Here is a 24,943-nt window from a genome sequence, read left to right on the forward strand (position 1 = left end):
ATGAAGCCCAGAGACCCATTTTTTGATATTGATCGATAGGTTATGACACATTGAACAACTTTTGTTCAATAATGCTTTTCAAAAAATATGTCGTTTTAAAGATATGAGGCGTCAAATATTGACGATTTTGGCCCTTAAAATCTCTAATTACGTAACATATGACCTACTTTTTGATTTGATAAGATCAAGCTCGTTGAGATGAACATTTCCGCGTCTACAACTTATTATAAAATATTAATAGTTTCTGAGATATTCTCAAAAACATTTGGACCCTTCTGAACCCCTAATTTAAAGGGCCAGCCCGTTTTGCTTGATATCGTAAGAAAGGCCTTGTCATTTGAAACATTTTTTGCTCAACAAGTATTTAGAAATTCTTTACCGTTCTCGAGTTATCTCTACAAGAAATATTTAGGGGTCAAACTGTAGCTCCCTAACGGGGTCACATAGGGAAAAAACGAAATGTACATATTGTTTAGATTATCATTCTGAACAACTTTTGTTCAATAATGCTTTTCAAAATATTTGTCGTTTTCAAGATATGAGGCGTCAATTATTTATGATTTTGGCCCTTAAAATCCCTTATTACGTAACATATGACCTACTTTTTGATTTGATAAGAACAAGCTCGTTTAGATGAACATTTCCGCTTCAATGACTTATTACAAAATATTAATAGTTTCTGAGATATTCTCATAAACCTTTGGACCCTTCTGGGCCGCTAATTTAAAGGGTCAGCCCCTTTTGCTTGATATCGTAAGAAAGGTCATGACATTTCAAACATTTTTTGTTCAACAAGTATTTAGAAATTCTTTACCGTTCTCGAGTTATTTCTAGAAGTAATTTTTAGGGGCCAAACTGTAGCTCCCTAACGGGGCCACATAGGGTAAAAACGAAATATGCATATTGTTCAGATCATCATTCTGAACAACTTTTGTTCTTTATTGCTTTTCAAAATATTTGTCGTTTTCGAGATACAAGGGGTAAAAAATTTATGGTTTTGGCCCTTAAAATCCCTTATTACGTAACATATGACCTAAATTTTTATATGAATAGATTTGGATTGTTGAGATGAACATTTTTTGTTCTTTGACTTATACCAAAATATTAACGATTTTTGAGATATTTGATCTAGACTTTGAGCCCTTCTAGATCCCTAATTGAAGGGGCTAGCCCCTAAATCTTGATATTTTCGAAAAGATCTTGTAATTGTGCACAACTTTTGTTCTACATGTCTTAACAAAATATTTGCAAGAAAAAAGATATTGGAGATCAAAGGTCAAAAATAGCCGAAATCGGCGAAAAATTTTGGCATCCATTTTTTCAGGTCCAGGCGAGCGTTTAGGCAAATCGCCTCCGGTAAAATCGAATCCCCCACAAATCTTCTAAAATGTTTACTCTATCTTGTGTAGAAATTTCAAGACTCTAGCTTCAAAACTTACGGAGGAGATGTGTGGACAACAAGGCCCTTCAAAAAGTCACTAAAAGAGAGATAACTCCTGATCGGAAGTGACGTCAAGCACGAAATTTTGCAAGCAAAGTCTCGTCACCAAAAGACATCTTTCCTGAAAATTTCGTGAAAATCGATCGAGAAATGGCTGAGAAAAACGCGTGTACTACCAAGGAAAATAATAATAATAATAATAATAATAATAATGAAGAAGAAGAACGCGAACAATAATAGTAAGGTCTTCCGCAGGAGACGGAAGACCTTAATGAAGAAGAAGAACGCGAACAATAATAGTAAGGTCTTCCGCAGGAGACGGAAGACCTTAATAACTAGTACTTATTGTAACGGGGACCGTTACACATGTTCCCCAAACATTCCCCCATTTAGCAAGCGGTGCCATTTATTTCAGTACAAGTGGTTTTGACCATGGCAAACTGTCTAACATGTGAATATATAACTATTTCATAACGTTCAGTCCATTTCATGCTAGTACATATCAGTTATAAAGATCTGAGAATTTTGTGCACGTGCACGTACGTGCATGCACGTGCTGATAAGTAATTTGACCATCTCGATACATTACAAGTCTTACTATATGAGTACAAGAGAAGTTTCACAACAGTTCAATGAAAATCGAGAAATTAACAACAACTCAAAACTACAAAGACCGAGATCAATGCACGTGCATACACGTGCGCGTGAATACCACACAACAATTTTGTTGATGCTATTCAATAGACATTTGAACAATATACTTACTACATGAATTTGGTATCGATCGCTTCACTCTTAAGAAAGTTATTGGGATTTCAAAATCGTCCAATCAGAATTAAGCGCACGTGCATGCGCGTGCAGGGAAGTGATTTTGAGACTATTAATAAATTGACAGGCCCAAAACATACCTGCAACCTAATTTTCAAACCTATTCATTGCAATCTCAAAATGTTATAGACCAATACTCAAATTTAGACGTCAAAAATTACAATGCACGCGCATTCACGCGCACGCCATTTTGATAATGGAAAATTTGTTGACACCATTTCACAGACATTCATATCATAGATCCTCAGGGTAAATTTGAATTCATTTCAGTTTTTAATTCAATAGTTATGACCATTTTAGTACCCAAAAAATGAAAGAAAAGCTATGAACGTGCATACACGGGCACGTGAGTATGACTCAGCATCAATGTTGATGTCATTCAATAGACATTTGATAGATATACTTACAGTATAAATTTCATATTGTTTCCATCATTTATAAGAAAGTTATGGCGATTTGAAATTCGTCCAATCAGAATTTAGCACACGTGCATGCACGTGCCGGATGGTAATTATGACGGTACGCTTTTGTGAAGAATATCAAGATACATATACAATACAAGTTTAAAAAAATTTTGACAAAAAACAAAAAAGTTAGGGTCATTGAAAGAATTGAACCTTCAAAAGACAATGCACGTGCGTGCGCATGCGCGTTTGCAATTTTTATTATGTCGATCTGTAGATATTTGACATGTCTACCTATCCTGTAAATATCATTAAATTTCCTTGATTGGCATGAATGATATAAACAGTTTTGTATTATCCAATCAAATTGAAGCACACGTGCATGCGCGTGCAGAATTGAAATTTTGACGATGCCAAACAGTTAAGGGTCCCTTGTTATACCTACGATATAAATAGCAAACGATTTCATTGAAAAATAAAAAAGTTAGACTGATTCCAAAGTTGGTAAACAAAAAATCCAATGCACGTGCATGCACATGCATGCATTTTCAGACAAAATGACATTCGTTCCGCACATCTACATATGCTATACTATCATCCTAAAAAGGTTTCAGATTGATCCCTTGAGTAGTTTCTGAGAACACTCGTGGACAAAAAAGTCCCAAGAAGAAAGAAAGAATAATAATAATAATAAATAATAATAAGAAACAGAGTAAAACCAATATGTTCCCAAACTTCGTTTGGGGAACATAATAATAAGAAACAGAGTAAAAACAATATGTTCCCAAACTTTGTTTGGGGAACATAATAATGATTGCACTGTTTATTTTAGAAAAACAGCACCAATTACAGACGTATAAAGGAATAACATCACCAAACAGTTTATAGACAGTGACCCATATAAACATTATTTACTCACAATACTGCCGATTTCATACACGCTTTACTCACTATATTAGGGTATTTACATCGTTATATGTGTGCACTGGTGGCAAACACATATAAAACTCGGACAATACTTATCATTTCCATTAGTGGAACTCTTCAAATTAAAGGCGCGTAAAGTCCTGCTACCAGGACAACATAATGTAAACACATTACTTAGGCATACATAATATGAATTATGGTATCGAATACATATTATAACCGACTGCAAACCACAACACTGATTAAAATTCTAAAGTCAAATTTAGGAATTGATTATTCTTACAAGAAAACAGACGAACTTATTAAACTATGTGAGGAAGAGAAGCTACTAAATTTGCCAAGTCTGACCGATATAAAGCGTCAATCGCAAGAAGAACTGTGAAGGGAAAAACCTATATGCACATCCAACACAAGACCTTTTCTTGTAATTTATGTGATGAATATGTTTTTAAAGTTATTCTGTCAGACTATGAAGACATTCTATTTTATCATACAATTAGGACAGGTTCATATGGCATGGACTTTGTAATCGTACACGTACCCCCCCCCCCCCCCCCCCCCCCATCAATTTCCATATTTTAGAACAAGTTATATACATGTATATGCCAAACTGCATTTTAAAAGACGTTTATAACACTAATTAACACACCCAATGCGTTTCCAAACTGCATCTAAGCTATTTTGAAAATTACAAAATATTGATGGACTTGGGTGTCCAGAGAACATCGTTGTTTGGAATTTTTAAAATAGGTGTGGTGGAGTTTTAAAAACATGTAACATCTTTAATAAGATAGTGTTAGAATATTTGAAAAATGCAGTTTGACTAATGGTAATTTTATTTAAAAATACCCATGTATTTTAACTTTTAAAAGGGGGGGAGGGGGGGGGTGCTATGACCGTTTCGTTTATGTCCCAGTAATCTCGCACTTGCTCGCGAGATTTGTGCATTTTCTTACCAATGACGCACAAGAGTCACCAAAGCGCGATAACTCCAACGAGCTGGTAATGAGAAGTATTTGTCAACATCGATTTAAATGTTACCAATGGTAAATAAATTAGTTCCCTAAAAGTTGAGTTTTTAATAATATCTCGCAGTACTTTCACAATCCGAAGGGCGCATATGACGTCACTGTACCACGTGACTACCTACCTAATTAACTAGACTTTGAGCAATCGGGGCTTAAATTTAAGTCTGTATTGTGGTTAATTATCGCAAAATTTCGGCGAACGAACTATTAGAATTAATTACTATATGCATAAAGAAGACGAAATGCATGTAATGTTGTATACTTTGAAAACATGAAATGTGTCCTTTAAGTAAAAAGCTCAACACCTCTTTATCTAAATTGCCCTAAATTGCCCCATATAATGCAGTTCAATTTCATTAATATCTCATCTCGCAGATCAAAAGTCGCTGATTGCTCCGTCATATTAATGAACTCGTAAAGTAGACGATACATACTGGAAACTCGTGTTTACAATCTGTCTACTTCTACCAGTCAGTGTCCTACGCCATTTATTTGACTATTCTGCCACATCATCACTAGCCCTATGTGTGCTGTTTCTTTAAATTAATGCGTATTTTATTCATATCTTTGGTTGTGTTTATTTTTGGTAGCATCAAACGAATACATTTTGTTTACAATGCTTGTGTGGAAATTACCGTTCTATAAATAGCGTTAAAATTAGAACCGGGAAGATGCATTCAAGAGAAAAGTAGTCCCACGTGCTTAGGGCTGTTCCAGAAATGATCAAATGGGAGGGTCGGGCGGCAAATGATATTTTTTTGTGTGGGTGGTCGTATTTTTTCATATTTTAATTGGTCCGTGGTTGGACTGTTAAAAAAATATTTATTATGGGTAGTGGGTAGTTTCTATTGTTTTATTTTGTGCCACATGGGTGTTGAGTTTTCAGAATATTTTTATTGTCGCTCTTGTCATGTTGGTTACAAAACGTCAGAGGGCAAATTGAAAACGTGCTTTCGAAATGCTGCTTTAGAAATGCTGCTTTCGAAATCGAACATAGAACTATTCGAATTGTCGCTCTTTGCAGCGCACGGCACTCTTTAAATTAGAGGCGCGTTTAGTAGAGTCCCTTTGGACGTGATGGCGGCGAACTCTGTTCTGTAGATTATTACAGTTTACAGTGCATCGATTTTGGGAATATTTTGAAACCAATAGGTATTCCGTTTTCTAATAAAAATAGGCAAACCTTAGTTGATTTATACGAGGGTACCTATGCGTTATATCTATCAGTCGGTGTGATGGTGATATAGAGGCCTCCGGGCGCGGGCTCCATTAGAAGACGAACGATTCGTGGAAAAACATATCCATATCCATTTCATGATAATAGCATCGTTTGGACTCCCAATCTTTCCAACATTCCCACCATAGATGCCTTTGATTGTTGATGTGACATCGTTTCTTCAGAACTACTGTGATACAATGTCGCACAGGCATTACCGCGTCATTGACTAGAATGTTTGTCCCGAAAACCTCGCAAGATTTGTACCGTTTTCATTTTTAAAAATATTTTTGTGGTGGGTCTGGTAAGTTTTTTTTTTTTTATTAGATGGGTCATTGTAAAATGAGTTTATTAATTTGATGGCTCATGGGGTAATTTTTTATGGGTGTTTGGTATATACAAAAGGTGCCTCCCGACCCCCCCCCCCCCCCCCCCCCCCCATGTATTTATTTCTGGAATAGCCCTTAGTGCAGATGAACTCCGGATGAAATTTTTTCTTCCTAAGAAATCAAACGAATTTTTCATCCAATCAGCATCGTTGTTAAGTCATCACTTTAAAAGTTATTAAATGATTTATAAATCAGACGACGCCTCACCTCTTTGATTGGAGTGATGAATGCCAAGAGCGATTCCGTACTGATTACTTGTGCCAGTATTTTATACGAGTCGTAGCTCTTCATTGACCTGGCCTCAAACAATTTACTCGTAACACCAGCCACCTCTTTTTCTTCTGCCACTTGTCCAAATAAATCTTCATGGAAAACCTTCAACAAAAACAAGAAAGAGAATTTAGTTCCCTGGGTTGTGAGTTAGACCCTGTATGGGGTTAGAAATAGGAATCCATATCGACCGAATGTCTCTGTGCTCTCTGTATATTTATACTTAGGTTTTACTTACCTCTTGAAGACTCTTCCTGCAGACATCCAACTCCCCGGGTTTAAGGACAGGTAGTAAATTTTTCAGCAGCATATGTACAGTGTAGCACAAAACATGCACCTGTTGGAAACAAGAGGTACTGTGAGCAATGCTCACTAAGAATACCCCCCGCTTACCCCAATCTCCCAAAGGGTGTTGGTAATAGGTATAAACTACCTCTTTTCTGAGTGTAAAAAACAAATGGCATGACAAACCGAACCATATTGCTACTTCGATGTCCAGTGCACATGACCTTTGACCTTTTGACCCCAAAATCAATAGGGAACATCTTCATCCCATGGGTAGTCCATATGTATGATATGGTGACCGTAGGTGGAAAGGATAATGCTTTAGAGCCCGGAAACCATATTGCTACTTCAATGTCCAGTGCGCTTGACCCTTGACCTTTTGACCCCAAAATCGATAGGGAACATCTTCATCCCATGAGTAGTCCATATGTATGATATGGTGACGGTAGGTGGAAAGGATAATGCTTTAGAGCCCGGAAACCATTGCGTCTACAGACGGACGGACGGACAGACAGACGGACAACCCGATTCCAGTATACCCCCCACAACTTGTTGCGGGGGGTATAATTAACAATACATATCAGATATATATGATTCACTTCATTCAACAAGAATATCAGTAAAACTAATGGCTGCTCCCCGAACTGCATCTAACCAGTGGAGAGTGACTTGCACAATGATCCATTACAGTTACTGTTGAAATGAAGGTTATATCATATAATATGCCCCAAACTTAAATTCATTCCTTATAAGTTAATGCAGAAAGACAAAAATACAGGTCTTCGCTTATCAAAATATACAAAAAAAAACTGAAGAAAAAAAATACAAATCACTGTGCAGCACAAGGATTCACTCATCGATGAAGTATCGAACTGTGATTCTGAGCAATGCCGCATGTAATTATAGGTCATATTGATTAAATTTGAAAACACAGTAAACTGTTGTTGTTTTTTTAAATGCTTTTAAGGTGAAGTTTGCTACGTACTTCAAAACAGAAAATGTGTGTAGACTACGCATGTAATCACAGGGGCTCGTCACGAAATATTTGTCTTATTAAAATTTGACATCGTTTGTTCTATATTTACACAGGGGCTCGTCACGAAATATATGTCTTATTAAATTTGACATCGTCTGTTCTATATTTAGACAGGGGCTCGTCACGAAATATTTGTCTTATTAAAATTTGACATCGTCTGTTCTATATTTACACAGGGGCTCGTCACGAAATATATGTCTTATTAAATTTGACATCGTCTGTTCTATATTTAGACAGGGGCTCGTCACGAAATATTTGTCTTATTAAAATTTGACATCGTTTGTTCTATATTTACACAGGGGCTCGTCATGAAATATATGTCTTATTAAATTTGACATCGTCTGTTCTATATTGAGACAGGGGCTCGTCACGAAATATTTGTCTTATTAAAATTTGACATCGTCTGTTCTATATTTACACAGGGGCTCGTCACGAAATATATGTCTTATTAAATTTGACATCGTCTGTTCTATATTAAAATAGAATAGAGAGGGTCAATTCGTGACAAGCCCTTGTGATGTAATGCATATTTTGCTGCCTTTTTAAGATCGATTTTTCAAGTCACTCCGATGGAGATTACCATTGACAAAATACAAGTCAGAAATTGTTTAGTCTTTGACATCACACAAAACAAGTCTTCAAATATCAGAAAATGCAATGATTTTCAGACAGTTCTTTATATTACATCAAAAATTACCCTTGCATGTAACATTGTCAACAATATTAAATCCGACACAGTAAAATAAAATCGCAATCCTCAAGTATATGTAAAGAGATGTCATTCTGATAAAATGTGACACATGTTGATTTTTTTTTAATTTTTGCTTTGAAAGGGGGATCAAGCAATCCCTCCTCCCCAGAGGGAGGAACTGTGCAAAGTTTACAAATGCTTCATATATGTAAATCATTATTTTGAATATATATGTTGCCTAATATCTTTGTTTTAGGCTATTATTCAAATATCATACCGAGAATGTAATGATTTTTACCATAGATACTCACGGGTCCATGCTTTATTTTAAATACCACATTCTACAGTAATAACAAGAGGCTCACGGGCCATCATGTTCACATGCGTAACGCTCAAAGTCCTTCCTGGAACACTAAATGCAGCTCCTGTGGGGCTTTAATGAATGTTTCAATCTAAAGTATATTTTGGCCACAACTGTACTGGAATAATATGTTAGGAATTTTTCCATATTAAAACTTTGAGACAAAGATGCAAGAATACAGTGATACAAGTCCTCTGTCACACACTGACAAAATCGTGCTTTAATGTCTTTTTATAATGGGTAAATTTGCAGCTGTTTGGTATGATGGACATCTTTTTCCCAGAGAGTTAGTGTTGCAGCTACAATGATCAGTAAGAGAGAGTGCTGTCTCAGGAATATAAATACTAATTTACTTTGTACTGAAATACAGTCACAAAACCCTGACAAAAACACTCATTCTGACAACATGCAGATCAAATTACCTGATACCCCTTTCTCAGTGATCCTCGAAGCTCTGATAAAATGAATGGGAAAAATCTCGGTCCGAGAGAGGTGGTGATTTTCACCAGCGTGTCCCTAGCAGTGTTTCGGATGTCCACAGCTCTCGACTTCATAAAGTTACACACCTTCAGCAAAATTCTAAAAAAGATAAATGAAAAATTCGTTTCCTGTAAAAGTGTCGTACTTCGGTATATATATATGTTCCTTACCTACATGTACATGACTGTATTTGTTATTCAAAAAGAAATTTCTCTATAATGCGTTATCCCCGTGTAACAATAGGTGGCAATCATTTAATGACTCATCTCAGTTAGTCTTGGTTCATGAATTGTCCTGTAATTTACAGTAATTTTTTTCCATTCAGATTTCACGTGCTTTCACCTTTTGTTCACAATCGCTCGTCGTTCGTTCCCTATCAATCTGCACATGCTAACCATTCCATAGTTTAATGTTTTAGGAGCTGTAAATTGATGGCTCTGATATGAAGATAATATTACAGATGCTGGAGTATGCTCAGTATTTAAAAATAATGTGTATTTCAGTCCAAACAAATAGCTGCTACTCGCATGAGGTCAAAAAAATCACACATGCATTTGTTTATATACAGTTACACACAAGATTTTAGTTTAAAGTCTGGTAACAGTTTGTCATGTTTGGAGAGATACATGTATATAGGAAATCAATTACAGTCTGTTACAGTAATTCACAGTCTACTAGATATCACAATTCTAATGGCAGGCACAGGCAAAGTCGTCCAAAAATGGTGAATTCTATAAAAAAAATTCATTACTAGCACTTAAATCCACTGAAACTATCCGATTACAGCTAAATAATAATATCTGTATCATATCTGACTCGAATCTGTATGTAGTGTGAAAAAGGAACAAACAAAACCATCCAAAAAACAGTGAATGCCATCAAATCTTATAGTCCTGGCACTTACATCAGCTGAACCTACAACTAATAATAATATCTATCTGTGTGCAGTATAAAAGTCAAAATAACTGGAAAATATCATTCGATGACAGACAGAAGTATGAGGCACTTCACATAACACGAATGAAGTCTCGATATGAGAGAGAAAATAAAGGCAAATATACAACAAACATTAAACTTAATCCACAAATAAAATTACCCTTGTAGATCAAGTTCTAGTGATTTATGAGGTAAATTTTGTAACAATAATAATTACCCTGGTAGATTATGTTACAGTGATTTATGGGGTAAATTTTGTAACAATAATAATTACCCTGGTAGATTATGCTCTAGAGATTTATGAGGTAAATTCTGCAGCAGTTTAATCATGGCTAGTGCTATAGGTACCCTCAGGACTTCGCTGTCTTCTGCATAATTTGTCCTGGATAGCTTGTGCTCGTCTTCACTCTTCTCCTAAAAATGGTAATTAAAATTACACTAAAACATCATACTGGTAATTAGAATTACAATAAAACATCATACCGGTAATTAAAATTTCAATAAAACATCATACTGGTAATTAAAATTACACTAAAACATCATACTGGTAATTAAAATTACACTAAAACATCATACTGGTAATCAGAATTATGCTAAAACAACATACCAGTAATTAAAATTACCCAAAAAATTATACCGGAAATCAAAATTACACTAAAACATCAAACCAGTAATAAAAATTACCAAATCGCTATAGTACATTAAAACACAGTTACAGCAAACACTCTTATATAATTTAAAGGATTCACACTTTGTGATTTTCATTCCCAGTAGATTTAAAACATATCATAAACTCATTGGACATAACGAATTAAATAATTAATTAAATTTGTTTGTCCCCAGTACTTTACTATCAGCATGTTTTACTGAACTTGTAATTAAAATTACTATATCAGAATATTAGTAATCAAACTTATACTAAAACACCTAACAGTAATTAAGACTACTAATTCATAATATCTGTAATAACAATTACAAACTTCTCCTACTGGTAATTACAATGAGAAATTCATGGAATCGTTTATCCTACAATGGATATAAATAAACCCTGATCCTGGACACAGCCAAGTTTCATAATGAAGGTTTTGACCTTTGACACGGGATATATTTGCGCTTTGTCCTTTGACTTTCCTTTTCCTAGATTTCAAAAGTTACAGATACATACCCAAGGTTAAAGTTGTGACAGAAAAAGTTAAATCTTAAAATTTTTAAATAATTCTTTAAATCGTAAGAATGTTAAATACATTGTAAACTAAGGTATTACAATGGATTCTGACACATACTTTCCTGGTCATAATATTACAATGGATTCTACACAAACCTTCCTGGTCATAATATTACAATGGATTCTACACAAACCTCCCTGGTCATAATATTACAATGGATTCTAACACAAACCTCCCTGGTCATAATATTACAATGGATTCTAACACAAACCTTCCTGGTCAGACATCGCTGTAGGTTGGGGATGATAGATTTCATAATCGTACAATGGATTCTAGTGGCCTGACCCACAGAACAGATCACCATGCCATTAGACTGCTTTAATGAAGGGTCAGAGGTTGTATCCATGGTTTCCTCACTTTCGTCTGGAATTATGGGTAATGTCTCTGCAGAAGCATCTGGATTTTCGATATCACCATTGTCTAATGGATTTGGCTCCTCTACAAGGTAGAAACATAAATGATACCAGTCATTCGGTGCCTTACAACTTATGAATGTAGGGGTTTTATTTTATGCGAAATGTAATGAAATCATAAGAATCCTTGCCAGTTATCTCTCCTTTGGCTTTCTTTTTCGCAATGGCATCTGGCAGGTTGACAACGGAGTGTTGAGAATTTCGCAGGTCGAAATGGAATGCATCCAAAATACCAACAATAACCCTAAAAATAAAACACATTTCTGACATACAGAGTATGAAACACCATATACAATGCTTATTAATAAATAGTTTCTTGGGAGAGATATTTCTTTTCTTTTCTTTTTGAAGTACATGAAAAAATTTCCTACCTGACCAAGAGCTTTTTTCTCTCAAACTTCTTTGACAACAAGGACAGGAAGTATTTCAGCTGATTAATGTACACATGCCATGGTAGATGTTTACACAGAATCCCTATAGAGTCGATAGCACTTTCCTGCAGACCCTGGGCTTTCGTGTAAGTCTCATCCAGCAGGAAAGAAGTGGTCAGAGGAAGGAAGTAGGACACTACTATCTCTTTGCGGATTGATCTGGCGAGTAAGGTCCTGTTCATCTTCTTCAATGCCCTTGATCGTCTGTGAGTCTGTAACAAGGAAAGCACATCTCTCAAGTATGCGCATATTTCAACTGTGAAATCATTGATATACATATATTTCATCTGTTAAATCTGAAGTACGCGTATGTTTCATCTATAAATTTTAAATAAGTATATTTCATCTATTAATTCTAAAGTACGCATAAATTCCATCTGTTAAATCTTAAGTACATGTATATTTCATCTGTTAAATCTTAAGTACATGTATATTTCATCTGTTAAATCTTAAGTACAAGTATATTTCATCAGTTAAATCTTAAATAACCATATATTTCATCAGTTAAATCTTAAATAAGTATATATTTCATCAGTTAAATCTTAAATAAGTATATATTTCATCAGTTAAATCTTAAATAAGCATATATTTCATCTGTTAAATCTTAAATAAGCATACATTTCATCAGTTAAATCTTAAATAAGCACGTGTGTATTTCATTTGTTAAATCTTTGAAATACTGTATATTGCCAGTATAATTCACAATCAAGCTCACATTCTGTGTTCTATTCATGGAATTTTGCTTTTGTACATCAAGAATATTAATATTTTCAAGAGATCTTTTTCTGAAAATAAATCAAGGACCCTTAATGAATAAATTTCATTAGTATAGAGAACTAAAAAAGTTAGAATAAGTTGACATTAGCTATGAAGAGCTATTTGCTAACACTCTACATGTATACAGGGTTTGACACTAAGGCACGTCCGACCGACCGAGTCTACTAAATGATGGGTCCGGTCGGGTAAAATGTCGATTTACTAGTCCGACTGGTCGTGTTGAAAAAATAAACAAGAAACTTTAAAACAATAAGATTGTAAGGAGTTTGTGAGCAATTTTGAACCGCGTGATGACATAATCTTTATTTCTATTTCTAATACATAAGTCGCGATCGGAAGTGATGTTTTACGACATCTGCTCGATGATGGGTGTAAAGTTATGTTTCGGATAAATAGATATAAATTGAATTCATTTTAAAAAAAAACGTTTATTTGAATTAAATATAAGAAAGTGTTTATCAAATTAATAAATTACGTCGTAAAGAACCATTTTCTGGTGTTGACATATGTGCGGGAATGTCTCTATATTCAAATACGACGTCTCGTCCTCAAGGAAAGATGTCCCAAGAAAGAAAAGGAAAAGGTTGGGAAGAAACAAAGCAGGGCTTATGAAATAGAAATTTGAAGAAAAAAAACGGTTGAGATCATTTTATTCTAAATGGACTAAAGAATTCCCGTGCCGAGTAGAATCTAACGAAACAGAAAATGTGTTTGAAAATTAAAGCATATCAAATTGATTGATGAGACTGATGTTTTTGAGACAATCAAATAAGGATTAGTTCAAACTTAATGTTTGTCATTAGAAGTAAGTAATTAAATATGGAGAAACTATCACTTTTTTCTGTACAGTTGGTCAGGGCTAGTGGATGTAAGGTCAGGTCTAGTAAAATTCATTTGAAGTAGCCCGACTGGTCTAGTGCTCAAAAAAGTAAATGTCAAACCCCGGTATACGATAAAAATTTTAACCCTAAAGGCCAATCGCAAGTCCGCTTGTCATGTGACCCAGATATTTACATAACATTCAATATATGCAGCAATTCTGACCTTGACCTTCTGTGAGTGATATTCTATGTGATAATCCTTCATTACAGAATAAACTGAAATTACTTTTTTTGTGTCTTGCCCTTTTTCATACCTGAATATGCCTAATATTTTCAAAGAAATCTGCTTCGACATCTTTGTCCTTGAGTGCCATAAGGTCAGAGAACATGTCATGTGATGGGAAGGTATTCACAAGCACAGACAAAACAGCAATAAACTCGTGCCGCACATTCTACGAAGAGAGAGAGAATGCCACAGTAATTAAATTAACAGACATATTTAACTACACATTATATCTGATTAAACTTTGAATACATATGTAATTAAGTTTGTTCATCCTTGCTTCAGTAGAAGCAGAAGATATATACCATATATACTCGCCTACAAGTCCAAGTTTTGGGAGTTAAAATTTGGTACAAAATTCTACATTTGACTTATAGATGTGTCCTAAGAAGATTGGTATATTTTTTTTCAATAACCCCATACTCTGATGATTATTATGATTAACATTGACTGGCTATATCATATTATTTATGCATTCTAATATTATGCATAAAGTACAAGTAGTTACCTAAATTAATGATTTTATCTATCTGAAGTGTATATTGTTGAATTGATTTCTTGAGAAAATGAATAAATAAAATGGTACAAAGAAATGGTCTCTACATATCTCAAAAATTATTTGTCAGTTACATATAAACTTTCGATGAAGAGACTCAATGACTTAAGAATGACCGTTATTGTTTCTGGATCAAAAGGTCGGGATCACCAAATCATATATGATAAGAAATGATTTGTTCAAATAACAATTCCATTTGAGATTAAGCAATGAAATTCTAAACGAAACTTCTTGTTCACGAAAGGGATTACCTCTATTGCTTTTGTGATGAAAATTTCAAGGTCATCAACTTGAATAAGGTAACAAACAGTTTCTGGATGATATCTCAAATATTTGTGATTTACCACTGAAACTTTGCAAGGAATGTGTGTATCCCCCCTCCCCTTTTTTTATAAAAAGGACAGAAATCAGATAGATATAAAATGAAGAGAGGGAACATGCATTTAATCAATTGTCTAATAATAGAGAGTTCATTGTGGTTACTACTCTTTGATGTTTCTCAAATATTTGTCATAGTGGAACTCTGTCACCCCTACCCCCACAAAATGCACTTTTAACTTTGAACAGCCTTTATTTCTTTAAAATACCTCATTTTTGTTTTTAAATCCTGCTTTAACTTCATGAATAAGTCCATTTGATATCAGATCTCTAAATTCATCCTGGTTGTAAGTCACATGACTAAATTGTTTCACCATGGTAACCAATGTATGCGTGGAGATATCCCGGAGTGACATGTCATCTACCTAGTAACAAGAAAGATAAATCTAACATACACATAATCTACCTAGTAACAAGAAAGATAAATCTAACATACACATAATCTACCTAGTAACAAGAAAGATAAATCTTACATACACATAATCTACCTAGTAACAATAAAGATAAGTCTCATATCATAATCTACCTAGTAACAAGAAAGATAACTTACATCATAATCTACCTACTAACAAGAAAGATAACTCTTACATTATAATCTACCTAGTAACAAGGAAGATTACTTATACATATATAATTGTCAAGCAGTCTGAAAATAATACTACTTTTTATGTAGGGCAAAGGCCCAAAAACCATAAAGGAAAACAATTATAACACATATGTCAAACTCAACAGAGCTTACATTATTTGTTTGTGTAAAAACAAGACTTAACAAAAAGATTTTCTAATGTTTTCTTATCAAAGTTACAATAAATATATTTTTGACTGTACCATGTTTCTACAGAGTTGTTTAGAAAGTCTTTGAAGTATGAAATTAAAGACAGCCTTACAAGTTTGATACAGTAGCAACAAGAATGTAGAACAGGAAGCAGGAAATCCACGTCCAGCGTCGCCTCCATCCGTTTAATGGCTTCGTTCACTTTCTTGTGAGCGTTCAGTCTTCTCATGTAATCTGGTTCTTCTGTGTGCTTCGGGTCCCAGGCATTTAACTGAAAAATACATATGTTCATATATACTGTAAATAAAGAAACATTTTCAAATCTGACTTAATGAAATTCTAATTAAATTAGGCAGGGATTTCGATGTAGAACTGCCATTGATCTGAGGAAATTAAGCGATTACCTACCTCTGCTAAAAGCTGAGAGATTTCTTTCAGTTCCTGATTACTGTCTGCAATGACCTTCAAAAACCAAACTATCGAGTCAGATTATACAATTGTTTCACCACGTCAACTGTATACAAAACCAAACTTTCAATCTGGCCTGGAGATTATAAAACTTTTTTGAGCACGTTTTCACAATCAAACTCGAACTCTACTCTAAATCGTACTCGTACTCAAAAGTGAAAGTTAAAAAACTTTTATAAAATCATTCTCATACTCAAATGGAGTACATTCTCAAGATTTCCCGAGTATGTTTCAAAGCTTGCTCAGCGTTGTACTCAAAACAAACATGGCTGAGTTTGAATATGAATACAGTAAAAGTTTTATGACCTCCAGGCCAGAATGTAGTGAAAAATCATCAACTGTGTACCACATGCTGGGAATTTTGTGTCCCCTTTCTATATTTTCCCATTTCATCCTCATTCTCTGTGAGTGAATTTAAAACCAGATGAAATTGTATTAACTCAGATATGATTTAGTACAACTTTAAACAATAGGATGAAATTATTGCTCAATGTGTCCGAGTTAAAACATCATGGGGTGAAAATGACCCTGTATATAGTATATGGAAACTTTTGTGTTCCTGTGAGTCCTCAGACATTACCTTAATCAACTGGCAAAGAAGAATTCTGGATTGACGATTTTGTAGGTATGCAAAAAGCTGACAGAATGATCTGGAACACATGATGGTAAAAATTTTAAATTCGTATTACAAAAATACAGAAAACAGAATCTGTTCCATGATCAATTTAAGCCATTCAATGTAATGTCTACATATGCAAGACATGCATAATGAACCAGTGATGTTAAAGGAGGTGATCGACTCTACCTGTAGAATTTCCTCTTGTCCTGTATTTTGTCCAGCAGATTCTTGACACTATTCAAAATGTTGATCTCTGTGTCAGGTGCTCTACGTAGTCCCTCCCCCATAAATGGGAGGAGTAACTCCACCAGTGATAGGCACTCTGATTGGTCAGTCACAAAGTCACTGATTCTGGAATGAGGTCATGAACTCTGATTACACATGTAAATTAACAATGCAGAGCCATACCGTATTATCTGAAATTTGCTAAAGTACACATGAACCTTAATCAATTTAATTTTCATCAAATTTTCATATGAATTCATATACGTACCTTGACAAGATAGACAACTCTCTTCCAGCTGCTTGTGACTTTCTGCCATGACCTCGTAGGCTCTTTATAGCTTTCTGTATGTATGTCAAAATGTCTGGCACGTGAGGTTTTAGAAGCTCTGCTCCAAACTGAGACACTTCTGATACTACAACAACAAAAATTCCCGTCATCTTAAAAATCATTGGTCATTCTATCTTTTGTATAACTCTCTATAGTTTATATATAGAAATATATAAAAGGTACAAATGAAATTCACTACATAAACATTTTGAAATATTTCTTACAAGTGTGCAACAGTTTTTGAAATAATAAAGATACAATTGAGAGAATACAATTTCAGGTTAAGCAGGCAATATTTTCTGCAAAGTACCGTATAAGAACTTTTAGTGAGGATTTAATTTTGGCATTATTCGTGAGGGTGATGAAATCGATAACATTGAATATTGCTAATAATTTATTCCATATCGGAGGAATTAGTTACAGTGTACCTTTCCTGGAATTATAAAGTTGCTAAAATTAGATCTCGTTAAATACAGGTATGTATACTCTTTTTTATTGAAAAATCACTAGATTTGTATCTCGCTAAAAATTCCACTTAATATATGGTATGCAATACAGGTTGTAGTTTTAAGATATACACAAGAAAAAGCTTCATTACAGAAGAACGTGAAGATTACCATTAATCTGCACCATTTTGTTGACCTTGACCGGTGTTGCTACGGTAATGTTGTCTATTTCCTCGTCCTCCTCCCTCGATAACAGGTTACCAAGCATCTCAATGATGAAGTCTGTAACACTCTTGTTTACTTCCTTTGCGTTCAGAAGTTTTAGAACTGCTCCAATGGGGGTCAAATTTGTGTCTGTATCCTGACATTTTGCCAGCAATGTCAGATACCTGGAAGACGACATATTGCAAATTCAAATGTCAAAACACTAACATAACATCAAATTTTTCTTCAATCACACAAAATCGTGATCTCACGTTCTCATAATACCAATATCATTGGACAACACTCCCCCCCTTTTTTTAAAATGTGTATTTTGTAAACTTTTACACCCCTACCTTCTATTGGCTGTACACATATGTAACAGCTTCAGGAGGGGGGTTGGGTGATAGACTCCTTCAAACTGAAGCTTCGATAACTAGAAAATCAAAAACAGATTATCACACTTCTGAGCACCTGTTTAGAGTTTTAAACATGTCGACACAATTAAATTGAAATGCACATATGATATTATCTTTGGTAAACTTACTTGCGGCCAAACCGCAACATGAAACATGGCATCAATCTCTTTTGGTGAGAATTTGTAGGAATCAAATACATCGTAAAACTACAATAGAGACATTGATATTTACGTGCATTGTAAAATCACAACAAAAACATCGAAATATATGTACATTGTAGAATTACAACTGAGGCACTGAAATACATGTTAGATTTGTGTTTACTCTATGAAGTGAGATTGTGTTATGTAGAATACTGGCTATACACCTCACTGTACCAAGAATTACTACTTTTGTACATAATAGAACAACATCAATAATGTTGGGAAGAAAAAATCATATTCCAACAAAAACAGTTCATGTATTTATCCTAGAAAACTGAAATATCTGTATATTAACAAATACGACTGTACTTATGTTAAAATCAGAAAGTGTACAATGGTCATTAGCTAAACTAAGACAAGGTCACATGGCCGGAGTGACCCCGTCACGTGGCCCAAGTGACCCCGTCACATAGCCCGAGTGACCCTGTCACATAGCCCGAGTGACCCCGTCACACAGTCCTAGTGCCAGACACAGCCCAATTGACTCAGACACACAACATGATTGACTCAAACACATAGCCAGAGTGACTTATTCATAGACTGAGTATTCTATATTATTATATACTTTCAATTTCATCTCTTCTTTTTTCTTTAAAAGTTTGCGGGCATATATCACACGATATATGCCCGGAAACATTCCGGCCCGCAAACATTACGTCACAATCAAATTTCTACGCCGTTAATTTTCAAATTTTTCGTGTTTTTCATCTTTTACTCAGTTAAACCGATAAAGTTATTGTTAAAAATAAAATTATTGTTAGTTTCTAAATGAAATTGAAAGTATATAATAAAAAGGTTATAGACTTTGCATGGGAAATATGACGACCTCGTTTTTTGTCGCAAACGGACCTCGCAAGCTCGGTCCGTCTACGCGCCAAAAAACTTGGTCGTCATATTTTCCCATACAAAGTCTATAACTTATAAATATATACCTGAAGTATCTGTGTAACACAGATCTGCCTGACGTTCTTGAGGGATTTGAGGGCCCCGGGGGACACCTGCTCCCTCTTCTCCAGACAGGCCACACACGTAGCTGTCAGTCCCAGCAGTACACAGTGTAGGGAGGGGAGATAACCCTCAATCAGGTGCCCCAGCTTCTTCACTATCATGTCCACTGTGTTCAGGGCCCTGGGAATATCAGAGAGACTTACATCCACATAATTAAACAGAATCATTACAGTACAGGTTCCTCCATCAATGTCTGCAGCAAGAGAGTAGTAAAAGATAAAGAGACATACAGTACAAAACCAATCATTTGTAATGTATATCTAATTCAAAATAAAGCTAACTTATCTAGATACATGTATACTGAAAAACCAATATCACTACTCCATCACAAGAATTAATCATTGTGGACTAGTTTTCCATCAGCCATTTATGAATGAAATTGATGCAAATAATCAGTTGTTTTACAGTAATCATTGATGAACTCGTTAAACACTTTGTACAAATAACAATAAACAATTTTCTGTTACAGCCAGTTCACTTCATCTATTCAACCTGGCAAACCATAATGCAATCGTTACAAGTTATATCGGAATTTTAAATCATGCAGTGGTGTTCGTTATATCTTTTACCCGGTCATCTTTCTCATTGGGATCACCCTGGAGATATCTAGTTCCTCTTCCGTCTTACACACCATAGCCAGGGCATCATCTACAATATGGACGTCAACCAACTTTATCGCTACATGTAATTTGATTTGCAAATTGGCAATCGGAAAGGCATTTATGATGAGCAATAGATGTGAATGAACCAAAATGAATAGTTCACAACAACAAATAATTAAAAGGGTTTCTTTCTTTCGTTCTTTTTTTTTTTTTTTTTTTTTGCACAAGAGTAAAGTTTGGTGTGAATACTTCAATATTTCCTTTTAATATATTAATTCATCTTTCTGTATGTAATTTCCATTTTCATTTGAAACATGGCTGATTTTATAGGTTATTTTTCTTCACTATCAAATTGGAGGTTTATTTTACCTGAGATGAAATGTTTGAAACTTTCAAACACCATATCCATAAATTTGATGATTTCATCTCCGCTACAGCCATTGAGGAAGCGGAACACAATGGACCGTCGGAACTGACTGCGTGATTTCCCGGACGAGTCCTTCCCCGTCTTACTGTGCATCTTCCCGTATAATATCCTGTCCAAAATCAAACACATATAATTTCCTGTCCAAAATCAAACACATAAAATATTCCTGTCCAAAATCAAACACGTATAATATCCTGTCCAAAATCAAACACGTATAATATCCTGTCCAAAATCAAACACTTAAAATATCCTGTCCAAAATCAAACACGTATAATATCCTGTCCAAAATCAAACACGTATAATATCCTGTCCAAAATCAAACACTTAAAATATCCTGTCCAAAATCAAACACGTATAATATCCTGTCCAAAATCAAACACTTAAAATATCCTGACCAAAATCAAACACATATAATATCCTGTCCAAAATCAAACACATATAATATCCTGTCCAAAATCAAACACATAAAATATCCTGTCCAAAATCAAACACGTATAATATCCTGTCCAAAATCAAACACGTATAATATCCTGTCCAAAATCAAACACGTATAATATCCTGACCAAAATCAAACACATATAATATCCTGTCCAAAATCAAACACTTAAAATATCCTGTCCAAAATCAAACACGTATAATATCCTGTCCAAAATCAAACACGTATAATATCCTGTCCAAAATCAAACACTTAGAATATCCTGTCCAAAATCAAACACGTATAATATCCTGTCCAAAATCAAACACATATAATATCCTGTCCAAAATCAAACACTTAAAATATCCTGTCCAAAATCAAACACGTATAATATCCTGTCCAAAATCAAACACTTAAAATATCCTGACCAAAATCAAACACATATAATATCCTGTCCAAAATCAAACACATATAATATCCTGTCCAAAATCAAACACATAAAATATCCTGTCCAAAATCAAACACGTATAATATCCTGTCCAAAATCAAACACATATAATATCCTGTCCAAAATCAAACACGTAAAATATCCTGTCCAAAATCAAACACGCATACAACTTCACACAAACATGTATACAACTTCACAACATTAAACATGTACAACTTCACAACACAGCATGTTGAGAGAGAAAAACTGAGGAGTTTCGTTTACATGTAAATGTTTTTCTTTATGAACTCCCTTGAGTTCACTATTAACACCCCGCAGAAAGAACCACAATCAACTGTATAGTGTGACAGTATCTACGTAAGCTAGAAATATCCAACAGTAAGAACTGAAATCTGCGAATATCACACATTATTTTCGAAACAATTAAAATCTTAAAATTTTAAGGGAAAAAACCACCATATTTCTTGTCAGTTTTTCATCTCTTGGGGAAATAAGGTTGGAATGTTGCTTCTCAGCAAAACATTTATTGAATTAATACAGTACCTATATATTTTCAACAGACATTGATGCATTTTTATTACTGTTCCTTTTTTACTTTTATATTGTCTTCAGAGGCAGATGTTAGCAATATACCGCATGCAGTTCTTTTTTCTATCATTATAGTACACCCTCCCACTCTACACACCTCATAAGGACAGACAACTCTACACACCTCATAAGGACTGACAACTCTACACACCTCATAAGGACAGACAACTCTACACACCTCATAAGGACAGACAACTCTACACACCTCATAAGGACTGACAACTCTACACACCCCATAAGGACAGACAACTCTACACACCTCATAAGGACAGACAACTCTACACACCTCATAAGGACAGACAACTCTACACACCTCATAAGGACTGACAACTCTACACACCTCATAAGGACAGACAACTCTACACACCTCATAAGGACAGACAACTCTACACACCTCATAAGGACAGACAACTCTACACACCTCATAAGGACAGACAACTCTACACACCTCATAAGGACAGACAACTCTACACACCTCATAAGGACTGACAACTCTACACACCCCATAAGGACAGACAACTCTACACACCTCATAAGGACTGACAACTCTACACACCCCATAAGGACAGACAACTCTACACACCTCATAAGGACTGACAACTCTACATACCTCATAAGGACAGACAACTCTACATACCTCATTAGGACAGAATCTACACACCTCATAAGGACAGAAAACTCTACACACCTCATAAGGACAGACAACTCTACACACCTCATTAGGAAAGACAGCACCTGATCTCTGTGCTCCGGATTCACGAGGCTGTTCTCGCTATCGATGCTGAACAGAACAATCTCAGTTTTAAACTTGGCGTCGTCAAGGAGGTTCTCAAAATTTTCTCTGCAAGCATATTCAAAAAGTTCACTCAAATTACATATACATTTATAACGATTAAGAGCAAATGTGGAGTAAACAGTACATGTAAGTCCACGACTGTATTGAATATATTTGTATTTCTAACATGTATGTGTATTCACACTTCGCTCAAGTTATGTCCCTTGTCCACCATTTTGCAGAGAACAAATCTTATTTCCCTACACTGACCTTTGTAATTTTTTATCTGTTATTTTTTCATCAAATGCAACCAGCTACAATAATGGCCCAGTGTTAGGTAACCCATAAACCTGTATGAAAGCTTAATAATTCACTGTAATTCACAGTTGTAATCTCTTACATTTGATAACATTTGGTAGGGTAAAGAAGAAAAACTCAACTTTTCACTGATTGACCTTTGGTTGACCCTGCAAAGGGACATAACTTACAGCAAAGTGTTGATGCGTGAATTAATGTCTGGTATAAAGATTGTTACCAATTCTTTGACCTAATCTTGAAATTCGGGGGGAAAAAAGAACTGTGACATCCAGTTTTCTGTATGTCACAAGAATATCACATTTGACTGCATTCAATAAATATGAGAAGAGTTCATCCTAAACTATGATAGGTTTACATCACATCACTGATAAATACGCTGTTAAAGCTGTAAGCACACCAATCAAAATCCTTACTGCTTCTCCGCTATGGACTACCATGACTTTCACAATTAATTCGTGATAAAAAACAAATCTACAGACAATACACGCGCTCACTTGTAGGGCACCAGGTATCTGTGTTTGTACGTCATGATGCAACTGAACGCCGTCTTTTGTACTCGTCCGTTTTTGTGAAACAGAAGCTGTAAAAATAAAAGACAACCGCCCTTTAACCATCATCACACATGTATTTACAAAAGACATTTCCGAACAATGCTGATCACTTTTCAATACCTGGTCATACAGATTTCTGAGTTCAGCTTCTCTATGCAAGGACTTGGGGCTGGAAAATTTGGTAAACAGCTCCAAATGCACAAGGAGGGCGCTGAAATGGAATAATATTACAAGTACAAACTTTCACAGCCTTGTTATTTAAATAAGATTTTTTTTTCATAGGGGAGGAAAACCTTGAATTTCTCTGATAGGGTGTTAATCTCTGGACTGTTGATAGTTTTATGTTATAAAAATAAGAAATCAAAAGTTGAAAAAACTTATTAAGGGAAAAACAAAAAGTGTCCTCATGGGACTAAAGACCTCACAGGACACATTGCATGGGGGAAAATAGTGAATTTCTGCTAATTGAATAATAAATTATTTTCAAGATATACTCTAGAAATTACAACATAACACCCCCCTCCCCTAAACTTCATTTGCAATTGGTATAAAAATGACCAAAATAGCAAACTGCTAACGCAAATTGGGTTAAATATTGTTTTCCAGTAAATTGTTTGGTAGTGCTTTAAAACACTTAGGTAGAATATGTAACATGTCCTGTGATATTAACATAGGTATCTCCAGACTTCACTCTGGCACTCTTAATGACAAAACAAACACTAGACAGAGAACACTGGAATACACTTTACCTGGTCGCTGCCCTTCTTTTGAGTCTAGCACCTCCTGAGACGGTCCCTTTACTCGTCCCCTTCCTCTGGGAACCGCCCTTCTTCACATCCTGTGCATCTTCTTCCCTGTGATGAAACAACACAGAAAACATGTCCATAAAAACTCTCCAGAAAAAATGACCTGTCAATCACCAGCATTTCTGAGGCCAATCTCCGAGACAG

At 35.0% G+C, this 24,943-nt stretch overlaps 1 protein-coding gene across 1 annotated transcript in view; it reads right to left on the reverse strand.

The window, feature by feature from the left end:
• LOC125674461 (small subunit processome component 20 homolog) overlaps positions 1-24,943 on the reverse strand; it is a 91,899-nt gene that overhangs the window by 44,648 nt on the left and 22,308 nt on the right. Inside the window, exons 24-47 of the mRNA XM_056160249.1 lie at positions 24,743-24,847; positions 24,114-24,204; positions 23,937-24,022; positions 23,065-23,190; positions 20,841-21,007; positions 20,439-20,517; positions 19,794-19,989; positions 18,787-18,864; positions 18,596-18,675; positions 18,210-18,427; positions 17,533-17,677; positions 17,226-17,390; positions 17,001-17,070; positions 16,361-16,414; positions 16,065-16,223; positions 15,387-15,542; positions 14,275-14,412; positions 12,303-12,574; positions 12,063-12,175; positions 11,730-11,956; positions 10,567-10,706; positions 9,299-9,455; positions 6,742-6,840; positions 6,441-6,608 (exon numbers count right to left, since the gene is read on the reverse strand). Of these exons, the coding sequence (XP_056016224.1) occupies positions 6,441-6,608; positions 6,742-6,840; positions 9,299-9,455; positions 10,567-10,706; positions 11,730-11,956; positions 12,063-12,175; positions 12,303-12,574; positions 14,275-14,412; positions 15,387-15,542; positions 16,065-16,223; positions 16,361-16,414; positions 17,001-17,070; positions 17,226-17,390; positions 17,533-17,677; positions 18,210-18,427; positions 18,596-18,675; positions 18,787-18,864; positions 19,794-19,989; positions 20,439-20,517; positions 20,841-21,007; positions 23,065-23,190; positions 23,937-24,022; positions 24,114-24,204; positions 24,743-24,847 (3,289 nt within the window). The remainder of the gene's footprint in view (positions 1-6,440; positions 6,609-6,741; positions 6,841-9,298; positions 9,456-10,566; positions 10,707-11,729; positions 11,957-12,062; positions 12,176-12,302; positions 12,575-14,274; positions 14,413-15,386; positions 15,543-16,064; positions 16,224-16,360; positions 16,415-17,000; positions 17,071-17,225; positions 17,391-17,532; positions 17,678-18,209; positions 18,428-18,595; positions 18,676-18,786; positions 18,865-19,793; positions 19,990-20,438; positions 20,518-20,840; positions 21,008-23,064; positions 23,191-23,936; positions 24,023-24,113; positions 24,205-24,742; positions 24,848-24,943) is intronic.

This window comes from Ostrea edulis, chromosome 3 (assembly GCF_947568905.1).
Source record: "Ostrea edulis chromosome 3, xbOstEdul1.1, whole genome shotgun sequence".
Taxonomy (NCBI): Eukaryota; Metazoa; Mollusca; class Bivalvia; order Ostreida; family Ostreidae; genus Ostrea; species Ostrea edulis.